The sequence below is a fragment of the Ziziphus jujuba genome, chromosome 10 (assembly GCF_031755915.1).
Source record: "Ziziphus jujuba cultivar Dongzao chromosome 10, ASM3175591v1".
Taxonomy (NCBI): Eukaryota; Viridiplantae; Streptophyta; class Magnoliopsida; order Rosales; family Rhamnaceae; genus Ziziphus; species Ziziphus jujuba.
The window spans coordinates 28,478,707-28,493,583 of NC_083388.1; the positions used below are offsets into that span (position 1 = coordinate 28,478,707).

General features: G+C 38.5%; 1 protein-coding gene, 1 long non-coding RNA gene and 1 pseudogene across 2 annotated transcripts; 1 reads left to right on the forward strand and 2 right to left on the reverse strand.

Annotated features, from left to right (window-relative positions):
* Positions 1-277: 277 nt before the first annotated feature.
* On the reverse strand, positions 278-3,305 carry LOC107412632 (G-type lectin S-receptor-like serine/threonine-protein kinase LECRK3). The gene has a single exon (XM_016020447.4). The coding sequence runs from the start codon at positions 3,093-3,095 to the stop codon at positions 660-662; it is 2,436 nt and encodes an 811-aa protein (XP_015875933.3). The 5' UTR covers positions 3,096-3,305; the 3' UTR covers positions 278-659.
* A 2,509-nt stretch (positions 3,306-5,814) lies between these two features.
* LOC107412631 (G-type lectin S-receptor-like serine/threonine-protein kinase LECRK1) lies at positions 5,815-8,704 on the reverse strand (annotated as a pseudogene).
* Positions 8,705-9,256: 552 nt separating this feature from the next.
* Positions 9,257-11,691, forward strand: LOC112490752 (uncharacterized). The gene is made up of 2 exons (XR_003054939.3): positions 9,257-9,859; positions 10,144-11,691. It is a non-coding gene; the product is annotated as an uncharacterized LOC112490752 (long non-coding RNA).
* The last annotated feature ends 3,186 nt before the right edge of the window (positions 11,692-14,877 follow it).

Sequence of the window (14,877 nt, forward strand, 5' to 3'; positions counted from 1 at the left end):
ATTTGTTTTTGACATTTATGTGTATTTGTTTAAATATTTATAGTTATGTCTATTTTTTCTCTTCTGTGGTTTAGAAGAAGAATATATGTTATTTCTTTGATCTTGTGTTTCTGCAGATTTGAAATAACCACATTAGTTTGGTGCAATTTGCATTGTCTTCCATTTTTATTATTATCATTATTATTTTTTTTATGGTTTTTATGCTTGGTATTTTATCATGGTATTTATGTTAAACAAGATAGATAATCCATCGTTTGGTCCCAAGTGAAAATGCAGATGTAAATTCCTTCGATATTTTATTTTCGTAATAGCCACCAACCATCTTCAAAAAGTCTTCTAAAATAGTAAATTAAAATATTGACTAGGCCACTTATTTTCTTTCTCCCGAGAGTAAGCGAATCAAGTTCCCAAGCCTTATGTTCCAACAGTTCTAATGGACTTGGCTGCACGAGTAAACTGGAATTAGATGATAATACCTTCCAGCAAGATGCACCAGCAATGGTGTATCCTTAGAAGAGATAGATTTAAGAGACAAGAAAAAAAAAAAAAAAAAAAGTTGCTTGTTCCTCGGCTCCATGAGAAACTCGTAGAAAATGGAAAAATTACTTTACATTCACATATAGCTAGACATGGTGTTGTATGGGATATGGAACCGAAAATCAAGATGAGGATGGATCTGGTGGAATTGGGACTTCAATACTTCCTTCAATCATCTGTATGACTCTGTCCATGGGCGGTCTCTGTGCGGGGTTCTCTTGAATGCACCATATGGCAATCTTCACGTACTTCTCCACCCTCTCCAAATATTCCATTGCTTCTTTATCATCCTTCATTAGTTGGTCCAGCTTCCTTTCAACATAGCAATCATATGCCCAGTCAGCAAGCACCATTTTATGCTCATCTTCTGCCTCTGTGTCAAAACATTTCCTGCTGCAGATAATTTCTAAGAACAAAATGCCATAGCTGTAAACATCCACCTTGATGGTGATGGGCTTACTTCTAAACCACTCCGGAGCAACATACCCTTTTGTTCCCCTGATTCCAGTCATCGTTCGACTCTGCTCTATCTTCAACAGCTTGGCTAATCCGAAGTCTGAAATTTTTGCTGTAAAACTGTCGTCTAAAAGAATGTTTTGAGGCTTAATGTCACAATGAATGATTGGGGTGCTGCACCCTTCATGCAAATAAAGCAGCCCTCTTGCAATTTCCAAGGCTATTTGGATCCTATCATACCAGTTTATCCTTGAATCACCAAAGAGGAAGTTTGAAAGAGAACCATTGCTCATGAACTCATATACAAGAAGCCTGTGCTGCTTTTCATTGCAGAAGCCTATCAATTTGATTAAATTCCTATGATTTGTTCGGCCAATTGCACTCACTTCAGCATTGAATTCCTGCTCTCTTTCGGCGACCATGCTGTTGAACGTTTTCACAGCAACATAGTTTCCAACCCCCGATGCCAGAAATCCTTTGAATACTCTCCCAAAAGAGCCACTGCCAATCTCTTCCTTGAATTCATCCGTGACTATTTTAATCTCCTCATATGTGAAACATTGCAGATCCATGCCGGGCAAGACCAGCGGTTGAATGTTTCTTCTTTTCCTTTTCACAAAGCGCACAGCCATAACTTGCAATGAGAAGATGTTAAGAAACACTGAACTGCCCAAGAGGACAGCTCCTATTATGATCAAAGTTGAAAGATCTTTGTTTTCCGACTTTGGGTACCCTCCTGGAGGTTGCAAAGTAGAATTGCGTGCCTTCCTAGTTTTGACCATTGTAATCCCATAAACACCGGACTCGGTCCTCCCATTTGAGAGGGGTAACATTTTCTTATGGCAATCGCCATTTGTATAAGTGGCAGCACCGCAAAAACAATCAGCTAAGCAGTTGCGCCTGCAAAAGTCCTCTGTTACGTTGTGAATCCACTCATAATCATTTAAATGCCAATCTCCATTTGGGATATCATAAAAGTAGAAGCGATCTGTTTCCTTATCTGTATCTGAAGATGGTTCCGTACAACTTTGAGAAACAAAGTTCTGTTGACATCCTCTGGACCTATCATTTGGATCGATGAAGGAGAAACCTTCAGGGCAGTGGCAACTAGATTTCTGATCCTGATATGAACAGTAACTATTGAATCCACATGGTCCAAGCCCTCTATCTGGTGGATACAGCCGGCATATATTTGGAGGGACGGCAGACAAACAGGTCCAGGCCATGGGTCTTCCTGCAGCAGAGGAAGTACTCTTGGGGTAAACATAGTGCCTGAAAGCTCCATCATACTCGAGAATCCCTCTGTGGTAGAAATCTTGCATTGAAACAGCATTGGAGGGTAGCACGTTAATTATGCTTCCATCCATTACCTCAAGGTAAATGGAGCCTGACGTGTTGAAGATGAGCTTAGTGGCATTATTCGTGCTGCTCGCCCAATAGTAATCCATTACCGAATCTAGTGCAGTATGTTTTGCATAAGCCACGAGATTCCCATCTCCTTGCAGTGTGAAGGTGAATCTTCCGTCGGAGTAATTTGTCTCCCCGTGGCGAGCAACGAGTGTGGTGCGTTGAACCATTGTTTGCGATGGTAAAAGCGTGTCGGTTGGTGACGTAAAAGTCTCCCACAAATATTCAGACCCTGCCGTTGCTAGTACGAAACTCCCAGTGTCTAGCATGGCGGCATGGGAGACGAAAACTCGATTGTCACTTGGCTCAGCTTGCCAAATTTTTTCTCCAGTTGTGCCCTTGAGGAGGACGAGCTGGCCATCTGCGGTAAGTTGAACTTTTGATCCGGCGGGTGCCAGCAGCTCGGTCCCATTGGCCCACCAGACGATGGTTCTTGCTGGTATTTTGTTGAACCAGATGGCTAGCAAGAAGCCAGCATTTCTAATTGCTTGGAAACCGAAAGCAAATTCACCAGAAGGGGACGCCCAGAAAGAGCTACTGTCTCGTTGTCCTGCGATGAGGAAGTCACCCTTTGATACATTTTTGTAGGTTTGAGCTGTTGTTGTGGTACAGAATGGCTGCAGCAAAGAGGACACCAGGAACAAGCTCACGCATATGACTAGAGGATATGGCATTGGCGGTTTATATGTTATCATCGGCTCAGCATAATATTACAGGGGGGATGCTAGGTAAAATTTGATTAATAAACTTGATTGGTATTTATAAACAACAGGCTCATCCTTCTTGTCTTCCAACTATCCTTGTTGAAAAAGGATAATGATCTTGTACACTTTTTCTGTTCGCTGGAGCTGACCAAATTATAACATAACACACTAAATTTCCAGGGAAAATACCTCGCTAGTTTCTCCATTTGCAGTTCGAGACTTTATTACACTTAATTAATTAATTAATTCGTTGTTTATTTACTTTTACTTTTCTTTGCTGATAATTCGTGATGGCCTACTAGCGACCATTTACTCTTAATTAATTTTCCTTGGTTGACTAATTGAAGGATCAAAAATTGTCTCAGTCTCTGGTCATCATTCCATAACATGGATCGAATATTAAATTTTTCCTGTTATGTAAGATTTTATAATACAAAAAGATATAACCAAATTAAATTCTTCTTCTTTTTTTTTTTTAACTTCTTTTTCTTTTCGGTTTTCTTATCTTTTCATTTTTTTTAAAAAAATTATCTTCTTTTCTTTTCTTTTTTCTTTTTTTTTTCTTTCCTTTTTTATCATTGTTTTATCGTTGGTTCTTTTATTTATTTATTTTTTTTCAATCTTTGCTCTTTTTCCTTTTTTTAATTTTTGTTTATTCTTTTTTTTTTTTTTTGTTATAGCAGTTTTAAGTTTCAGATTTTTTTCTCTTCTTCTTATCTTTTAATTCCTTTCCTTTTTTTATATTTTTAATTTGCTTTTTTATTTTTGTTCTTTCAGTTTCTTTTTTCTCTCTTTAATTTTTTTTAAAAACTAATTAAATAAAAGACTAATCTAATATTTTTTATATTGAACTTGTTTAATTTAAATTATTTGTTTAATTCAAAAACCAATAAGTTATATAATAACTTATATTCATTTTCTGTTTTTTAAAATTAAAAAAAAAAACTTATATTCATTTTAATAATAATTATATAAAAAAATAATATAATCTTATTCAATTGATACCAAACGCAAAATTATATTTATTCTGTATCTTATTCAATTCTAATCCCAATGCAACTGTATCTTGCATACCAAATAAGCACGTATATATCGGACAAGTTGATTAATAATTAATTGGTATTTTAAAGCTCGTAAGTACTCGTTGTGCCTAGGGGAAGACCGCTTAGAGTCATTTGATTGACTAGTCTTTGCTATTTACTTTTCTTTAATATATAAGATATTTTTCTTGCAGAGACCTGATAGATCAAATTTCTATATCTCTGGCCGTGCATGATCATCAAAATTATTGGAAAAAAAAAAAAAAAAAGTAGTGGACGAGGAAGAGTCGTCGATCGTCACCATCAACATCGTGGAAACGGGGTAGAAAATGTCTTCGTGCAAACTAATGGCTGATGTAGTTAATTTTAAATTCAAGTCCCAAATTTCTTTGGTCTTCTTTCTTTTGCAAATCTTTGAGAAAAAAATAACGCGTCTTATGAATTTTTGTCATCTTGAAATTTTCAATTTTATCAAAATTATTCTAAATATATTTGTGTAATTTTTCTCGGTTTTACAGTACAAAGAATGTGATATTATTAACACAAGGAATGTGACAAATTCCACATCAATTTATGTAGTGGAATTTTTCAATTTCACATTCTTGTGGAATTCATGTTTGTCCACTTAAATTTTTGTAACTCGTCTACTTTAATACAGCACAAGCACAAAATATTTGTTTTATCCAAAAAAAAAAAAAATACATAAAATATTTGAATCTGTTGGTCATGTTTTATGTTTTTTATTTTTTATTTTTAAAAAATAGAGCAAAAATAATTTTTTATTATTTTATAAAAATAATGAGTATTTGGCCAAATGTATTTGAAAATAATTTTTAAAAATTAAAAATAATTTTTTAGAATGCACGTGATTTCGAATTATGCTGAATAAATTGTCATTTTAACTCTCCTCTGTCAACGCTTAAATATCAGATACAGTGAACCAATATAATTTTAATTTTTTTGAAAACTATAAAAAATAACTTTTTATTGCTTTCTATTTTTTGTTTTCTTTTCTATTTGTTCTTTGAAAAAAAATTTTGAAAACTGATTGCCAAATAATACATTTTTATTTTGACAACAATTATCTATTTTCAAAAAAACAAAAAATAGTTTTTAAAACAGTGGCCAAACAAGCTTTGTTTTTATCAAATGTTTATTGATTCGTTATCCATCCATTTCCCTTCCGGTAGTTAAATCATCTGTGGGGACTGTTATTTTTATCTCTGCATAGCCTTAAATTTGCAATTGCATGTACGTTGTAAAGTTTCTTTTCTTTCTATTTTACTGACAAAGCTCAAAACGATTTAACATTTGTTTTAAATCATGTGCTTAGTTGGAACTGAAAGAACACAAAAAAAAGGGTTTTAGCATTTCATTTATTTTTGACTTCGATATTTGTTTGTTTAAGTATTTTTACTTATGTCTATTTTCTTTTACTTTTGTGGTGTAGAAGACCAATATATGTTATTTCTTTGATGTGGTGCTTTTATTTCTTTGGTGTTGTGCTTCCCAAGAACTGGAATAACCACATTATTTCTTTGGTTTGCCATTATTTTTAAATGGTTTTTATGCTTGGTATGGTATCATGATACTTATGTTAAACACAATAGAAAATCCATCTAGATTATCCATCTAGATTTGTTTACTTTTCGTGACCCAAGTGAAAAGGCAGACGTAGGTTCCTTTGATATTTTATTTTCAAAATAGTCACCAACCATCTTCAAAAAATACTCTTGCAGAAAAATAAAAACTATAAAATAGTTGAAAAATGTAGACTAGCAAGCTAGGCCACTGTATTTTCTCTGTCCCAAGTTTGAGCCGCTCAAGTTCCCAAGCCTCATGTTTCAACAGTCTAAAGGATTAGACTGCATAGAAGAGATAGAACTAACAGAAAAGATAAAAAGTTGCTTGTTCCTCAGTTCCATGAGGAACTGTTTGGAAATGGAAACATTTAATCACTTTACATTCATAGACATGGATATTGTATGGGATATGGGATTGAAAAATCTAAGATGGGGATGGATCCTGTGGAATTGGGACTTCAACACTTCCTTCAATCATCTGTATGACTTTGCTCATTGGGGGTCTCCGCGACGGGTTCTCTTGAATGCACCAAATTCCAATTTTCACGCACCGTTCCACCCTCTCCAGGTCCTCCATTGCCTCTTTATCTTCCATGACTAGTTGGTGCAGGTTTCCTTTGACATAGCAGTCATATGCCCAGTCAGCAAGCACCATTTGATGTTCATCTTCCGCCTCTGCGTCGAAACATCTCCTGCTGCAGATAAGTTCTAAGAACAAAATGCCATAGCTGTAAACGTCCACCTTGGCGGTGATGGGCATACTTCTAAACCACTCCGGAGCAACATACCCTTTTGTTCCCCTGATTCCAGTCATTGTTCGACTCTGCTCTGTCTTCAACAGCTTGGCTAATCCGAAGTCCGAAATTTTTGCTGAAATAAAGTAGCCCTCTTGCAATTTCTAAGGCTATTTGGATCCTGCTGTTAAAATTTATCCGTGAATCATGACCAAAGAGGAAACTTGCAAGAGAACCATTGCTCATAAACTCGTATACAAGAAGCCTGTGCTCCCCTTCATTAGAGTAGCCTAACAATTTGACTAAATATCTATGGTTTGCTCGGCCAACTGCACTCACTTCAGCTTTGAATTCCTGCTCCCTTTCTACCACCATGTTGTTGAATCTTTTAACAGCAACGTAGTTTCCAATATAATTACCAGATGCTAGAAATCCTTTGAATACTCTCCCAAAAGAGCCACTACCAATCTCTTCCTTGAATTCATCCGTAACAGTTTTAATCTCCTCATATGTGAAACATTGCAGATCCATGCCGGGCAAGGTCATCAGGGGTTGAATGTTTCTTCTTTTCCTCTTCACAAATCGCACAACCATAACCAGCAAAGAGAAGATGTTAAGACACGCCGAACTGCTTAAGAGAACAGATCCTATTATGATCAAAGTTGAAAGATCTTTATTTTTCGGCTTTGAGTAGCCTCCCCGACGTTGAAAAGTAGAAGAATTGCCTCCTTTTCTTGTTTTGACCATTGTTTTGGAATAAAGAAAGGAACCCATCCTCCCGCCTGAGAGAGGTGACTTTTTCTTATAACAATTTTCATTGATATAAGTGGCAGCAGCGCAAAAACAATCAGCTAGGCAGTTGTGTCTGCAAGAATCCTCTGTTACTTGGTTAATCTGCTCGTAATCATTGAAATTCCAATCTGCATTTGGCATATCATAGAGATAGAAGGGATCTATTTCTGTATCTGTATTTGGAGATGGGTCGGTACAACTTTGAGAGTCAAAGTTTTGTTGGCATCCTCTAGACCAATCATCTGGATCAATAAAGGAGAAGCCTTCGGGGCAGTGGCAACTAGGCTTTTTATCATGATATGTACAGTAACTATTGAACCCACATGGTCCAAGCCCTCTCCTTTCTAGAATATTGACGCATATATTTGGATATGATCCAAAAGTTATCTCAGACAAAGAGGTCCAGACACCAGCACCAGCAGAGGAAGTGCCCTTGCGGTAGACATAGTGCCTGAAAAGTCCATCATAGTCGAGAGTTGCTCTCTGGTAGAAGTCTTGCCTTGAAACATAATTGGAGGGTAGCACATTATTAGTTATGCTTCCATCCTTTGCAGCAAGGTAAATAAGGCCTGAGCTTTCGAAGATGAGCTCAGTGACATTATAATTGATGCCGGTCGCAAAATAAGCTGTAGTTACGTTCCTGTAGGAATCTAGTGGGGAATGTCTTGCATAAGCCACAAGATTCCCATCTCCTTGTAGTACAAAATCGAATCTTCCATCTGAGTAATTTGCCTCCCCGTAACGAGCAACCAGTGTGGTGTTTTGAACCATTGTTTGCGAAGGTAAAAGTGTGTTAGTTGGCCGCTTAAAAGTCTCCCACAAATACACAGAATCTGCAGTTGCCAGTACGAAATTCCCGGTGTCTAGCATGGCTGCATGGGATACCGTAGAACTAACATTGGCGGCACCACCTTGATGACCAGCTTTCCAAATCTGTTCTTCTGTTGTGGCGTTGAGGAGGACGAGCTGGCCATCTCTGGTAAGCTCCACTTTCGATTTGACAGGTGCCAGCTCATTGCCATTGGCCCACCAGACGATGGTTCTTTCTGGTATTTTGTTGAACCAGATGGCTAGCAAGAAGCCTGCAGCACTTCCAACCTGTCGGAAACCGAAAGCGAATTCACCAGAAGGGGACGGCCAGAAAGAGCTGCTGTCTCGTTGTCCTGCGATGAGAAAGTCACCCTTAGATACATTTTTGTAGGTTTGAGCTGCTGTTGTGGTAAAAAATGGCTGCAACAAACAGGACACCAGGATTAACAAGCAGAAGCATGATACGGGATATGCCATTGCCGATTTATGTTATCACCGGCTCCGCATAATATTACTGTATAGGTACTAGTTAATATTTTTTTGATAATTCATAAAGCTGATTGGTATTTATAAACTCCTCTCCTCCTTCTTGTTGAGAGCAGGAGAGGATCTTGTAGACTTTTTATTCTGTTCGCTGGAGTTGATGACCAAGCCGCGGAGACTTTTTATTTGACTATTTACTTTTATTTGCTGAGACCTCATAGTGAGGATTTTTTTATTATATATATATATATATACAGTCCGCTTATGATGCGGACGGTGCTCATGCAGATCACAGTATTGGTGACAGTATTGGTGACTGTTTTTCATAATATTGGTGACGATTTTCTAAAAAACCGTCATTAATATTATGAAAAACCGTCACTAATACTACGGTCCTTATACGGACCGTCCTCACCATAAAATTTCCATATATATAACGTCATAATTAATCTAAGACTGATTTAGATACTTTTCCAGTTTTCCTTTCTTTTTTTCCTTTTTTTCTTTTCTTTTAATGAAATGAAATATAATGCATGATGGTCTAATAGCCATTTATTCTTAATTAATTTTTTCCTTGGTTGACTAATTGAGGGATCAAAAGTTGCCTCAGTCTCTTCGTAATCATCAGGTACCGTGTAAATTGAATATTGAATTTTCCAGTGAGGCAGGAATTTCTAATACGCAAAGATATAACCAAACGCAATTTTTTTTTTGCTGAAAGTCAAAGTTTTATAACCAAAAGAAACCCAGCGGGAAGCAAACGTTTACACGACGCTTACCTAAGCGAGGTGGCTTCACCGCCACGCTCCTGGGATACAAAATAAGAAAACAAAGAAGGCAATAAACTAACAGAAAAGGTGCCAGAGCTACAATTCCTAATACACCAATTACATACAAAATGCGCCAGGAAATTAGAATTCCTAGGAGCCCAGACAAAGACCACATCCTGGAACAAACCTTGCATCAGAAGAATATCATTCAGAACTCCTTCTGCTGACCAGTGCGTGAACTGCAAGTTTGAGCTATTTAAGATGGAGATGATGTTTTTTGCATCAGATTCACACACGAGTTTGGTCCATCCTTCCTCTGAGGTTAGCATCAGACCTTGAAAAATTCCATAAGCCTCAGCAAGTTCAAGGTTGTCAGATGGGAAGGAGACCGCCCTGATTTTCAAAACTTCACCAAGGTGATCCCTTGCAACCACTCCAAACGTAATTAATTGTTAATGGAGACAACAATGCACCACCAGTCTAGGCATCAGCGAAGACTTTGACTTATTACCAAAAAGTGACGACTTTGCCTGGGCTTCTACGGTAATAATAAGAGCTTGGTATTTATTATTATTGATAATTTTAATTAAAATATTTAATTTTATTATTTTTATATTAAAATTTTAAAAATATTTTTTAATAATTATTATTTACATTATTATTTAATACATAAATTTTCCTAATGATTATTTATCAATAATAGTATATATTTTTTCTAATAACAATCATAGCTATAATTGGTATGCACGCATGCATAGCATATAATGATTGTGGGTAGTCTTTCAATAACAGAAGTTTTTTGTTTTTTCTTTTCTTGCATGAATTAGATATAATTTTAGCCCAAACAACATCCTTGAATTGGGGGGGTCAGCAGCAGGAAACACGTAGACGACTTTTTCATCCAATGCTACTTCAAGTAGATCGAGAGCTGCTCGTTCCACCTTTCTTCCTCGATACGAGTATGTCTCTTGAACAGCTTTCGGCTCCTCTTGATGTTGAAAAGTTGCATACACCTACAAACTTACCTACTTTATTAGGACTATATATATATGTATATATATCTGTAATAATATTTTGTTTTGCGTGGTGTGTTATCATGAAACATATGTCAACTAAGAAGGATACTAAATTGCTGGATTTCTTTACCAAATGAAATGCAGAATCTCCTTTTCTAATTATCTAGTCTGGCCCACTTATTTTCTTTGTCCTCACCGTTAGTCGAATTCATTCTCCCAAGAATCACGTTAATGGATTAGCCTAAATCAGTGAATTGGATGACTTACTTTTTGCAAGTGCACCAGTAATGGCGTGTCCTGAGAAGAAAAAGAAAATTCGGTATTTAAATGTCTATAAAAAAGGCAATTGGAAAATTGGAGCATTGAAAAAAATACTTTTGACTAAAATAGTATTCTTTCTTTCTATATTTTTCTTTAAAAGCAACGTTTCTTTTTAAATTCTTGTTATTTTGGAATTTTCAATTTTATTGAAATTATTTTGAATATGTTTGTGTAATTTTTCTTGGTTTCACAATACAATGAAATGTCCAAGGAATTGTTTGCCATGGAACTTGTCCTCCATTTTTGGGTGAAATTAAAGATCTGTTACAGAGGCTGAGAAATCTGCATCTGTTACGGAGGCTAAGAAATCCAGAGGTACATTGCGTCTCAAGAGAAGCAAAAAAGGTAGCTCACTGGTTAGCCAAGGCAGCCAGGAAAAAATCTCTTTCTCTGGGCTAGGAAGCAAACTTACCTGTTGATCTCTTATCCATTCTACACCATTATGTAAGGTGCCTGTAACCGTTTCTTTCTCCAAATTGTAATGCTAATGGACCCAAAAAAAAAAAAAATGTGATATTGGTTGAGAAAATCAATTAGCAGTTGAAATTGTTATTAGGCTTTGAAGCCCAAACCGATGAGTTTTGTGGCCTGTATGCTGGACGTAATAGGGGATTATGTTTTGAAGTTAGATTAGCTGTTTAATATCATATTGCAGAATAATTGCATACAACCGCAACTTTACTCATCCCATGCTTGCTATTCTATTGAACTAACATAATAATGGTGAGGAGTTGTTGTTAAACAGTTGGCCGTGGTCTCTGCTCAAGAGCTTCGTATAGTGTGGTCTCTAGTGGAGAATAAATTGGAAATATCATTTCTTGTTTTTAGTCCATGAAGCCCTTCACAATTCAAGAATTTCACTACATCATGGCACCACTAACTCCTTGGTCCCTTTTGCTTCTAGTGCAGGGTCTCTAACTTGACCACGAAGAGAATGAAGTTTACATATATCATTTGTAAAGGAAATCAACTTGGAAGAAAACTATCTACAACACTCTATGAATTGTAATATATATATTATTTATTTCATTCTCTATTTATTCTTGTGAGCTAATGATTTGGTAATGCCTTCTAGCAAGATGCACCAGAAATGGTGTATCCTTAGAAGAGATAGAATTAACAGACAAGAAAAAAAGTTGGTTGTCCCTCATCTCCATGAGAAACTCGTAGAAAATGGAAAAATTACTTTCCATTCATATATAGACGGATGTTGTTGTATGGGATATGGGACTGAAAAATCTAAGATGAGGATGGATTTGGTGGAATTAAGACTTCAACACTTCCTTCAATCATCTGTATGACTTTGCCTATTGGGGGTCTATGCGACGGGTTCTCTTGAATGCACCAAATTCCAATTTTCACATACCGTTCCACCCCCTCCAGGTCCTCCATTGCCTCCATCACTAGTTGGTTCAGGTTTCCTTTGACATAGTAGTCATATGCACAGTCAGCAAGCACCATTTGATATTCATCTTCCACCTCTGCGTCAAAACATTTCCTGCTGCAGTAAGTTCGAAGAACAAAATGCCATAGCTGTAAAGCTCAAAATGGAAGCCGCCTAGAGAAGGTAAGGATGCTTCCAAACCTAAGAACTCTTGTTTCTTATGCGATGGTCCACATTGGGTTAGAGATTGCCCAAAGAGGAAGGCATTGAATGCCATGACCACCCAATACGAGGTGAGACAAGAGGAAGAAGCCAACATGGGCTCCTTGCAAGTATTGAATGCCATCAAGGCCACTCCTAAGGATTCAAAGAAAGGTGGCCTAATGTTTGTAGAAGCAAAGATTAATGGAGTGCTCACCAAAGCATTGGTGGACACGGGGGCTACGCACAACTTCCTATCGGTTGAAGAGGCACAACGACTTGGCGTCAAGGCCTTGAAAGAGGGTGGATCAATGAAGGCGATTAAGTCGGCTGCAAAGCCCATCCATAGGGTTGCTAGAGGTGGACAAGCCACCATTGGAGAATGGGTGGGCCAATTAAACTTATCGGTAGTTCCCATGGATGACTTCAAGGTCATTCTAGGCATGGAGTTCCTAGACCAAGTGAAGGCCTTCCCCCTTCCATTTGCAAACTCTATGCGCATCATGGATGGAGGGATGACTTGCATGGTACCTACGGAAAGGGGTAGCAAGATGGAGGCCAAAGCCTTATCGGCCATGCAATTTAAGAAGGGCATTAAAAAGAAGGAGCAAAGCTATCTAGTTGTTGTTCAAGAGCTCAATAAGGACGTCCTAATATCTTCCGAAGTGCAAACGGTGCTACAAGAGTTCAAGGACGTGATGCCCAAGGAGCTGCCCAAAAAACTACCACCTAGGATGGAGGTAGACCATAAGATCGAGCTGGAACCGGAGTCCAAGCCACCCGCCATGAGCCCCTATCACATGGCACCGCCAAAATTGGAAGAGCTTAGGAGGCAACTCAAGGACCTTGTCGATGCGGGTTACATCAGGCCTTCGAAAGCTCCATATGGTGCACCGGTGCTGTTCCAAAAGAAGAAGGATGGGTCACTGCGGATGTGTATCGACTATTGAGCTTTGAACAAGATCACCATCAAGAACAAGTACCCCATCCCTCTCATTGTGGATCTCTTCGATTAACTTGGCCAGGAAAAGTACTTCACCAAACTTGACCTTCGCTCCGGGTACTATCAAGTGCGTATAGCCGAAGGTGATGAGGCCAAGACCACATGCATCACAAGGTATGGTTCCTATGAATTCCTAGTGATGCCTTTTGGTTTGACAAATGCTCCTGTAACATTTTGCACCTTGATGAATAAGCTATTCCACCCATATCTTGATCGCTTTGTAGTAGTATATTTGGATGATATTGTCATATATAGCAATACTATGGAAAAACACTTACAACACCTTAGACAAGTCTTCCAAGTGCTACGAGATAATGAGCTATATATCAAGCTGGAGAAGTGCTCCTTCACACAAAAAGAAGTTATGTTCTTGGGGAACAAGATCAAGGATGGGAAACTTATGATGGATAAAGCAAAGGTGCAAGCTATACAGGAGTGGGAACCACCAACCAAGGTGCATGAATTAAGATCTTTCTTGGGCCTTGTCAACTACTACCGACGGTTTATCAAAGGATACTCGGCAAGGGCTACTCCGTTGACCAACATGTTGAAGAAAAACCAAGCTTGAGGTTGGACGGAGAAGTGTCAACTAGCCTTCGAAGACCTAAAGAAAGCAATCACGGAGGAACTGGTGTTATGCCTGCCCGACCACTCTAGGCCATTCGAAGTGCATATGGATGCATCGGACTTTGCCATAGGTGGGGTGCTAATGCAAGATGGGCATCCAATTGCATTCGAAAGCAAAAAGCTCAATGACACAGAGCGGCGTTATACGGTGCAAGAAAAGGAGATGACGGTGGTCATCCATTGCCTGCGCACGTGGAGGCATTACCTTTTAGGGAGCTCCTTCACCATTATGACGGATAACATTGCCACCAGTTACTTCCAAAGCCAAAAGAAACTCACCCCCAAGCAAGCTCGTTGGCAAGACTTCTTGGCGGAGTTCCATTACAAGATGGAGTACAAGCCGGGAAAGGGGAATATGGTGGCGGAAGCGCTTAGCAGGAAGGCCGAACTTGCATCCATAAGTCGGCCCGAGTGCATCTTGCTAGAACGCATCAAGGAAGGACTCCCACAAGACCCCATAGCCAAGACCATCATGGCCCTAGTCAACGAGGGAAAGACTAGGCGGTTTTGGGTAAGAGATGATTTGCTTTACACCACGGGGGACCGTATATATGTGCCCAAGAAGGATAATCTAAGAAGGGAATTGATCAAGGAGTGCCATGACACCAAGTGGGCTGGCCACCCAGGCACTCGACGTACCCTAGCCGTAATAGGAGCCACATATTATTGGCCCCATATGAGGGACGATGTGGAGGTCTATATGAGGATGTGTCTTGTGTGCCAACAAGACAATGTAGAGCAAAAGCAACAAGGAGGGTTGCTAGATCCGTTGCCCATTCCGAACGGACCTTGGGAGAGTGTTTCGATGGATTTCATCACTTGTTTACCTAAGTCGGAGGGCTATGGTAGCATTATCGTCGTAGTGGATCGGTTTAGCAAATATGCTACCTTTATCCCTGCACCTAAGGATTGCACGGTAGCGGAGACGGCCTGACTATTTCTAAGGCATGTGGTGAAGCTGTGGGGAGTACCTAGCAACATAGTAAGTGATCGAGACCCTCGATTCACT

What these genes read in the sequence shown, in the direction of transcription:
- LOC107412632 (XM_016020447.4), bottom strand. Translation starts at nt 3,095, where the DNA reads ATGATAACATATAAACCGCCAATGCCATATCCTCTAGTCATATGCGTG.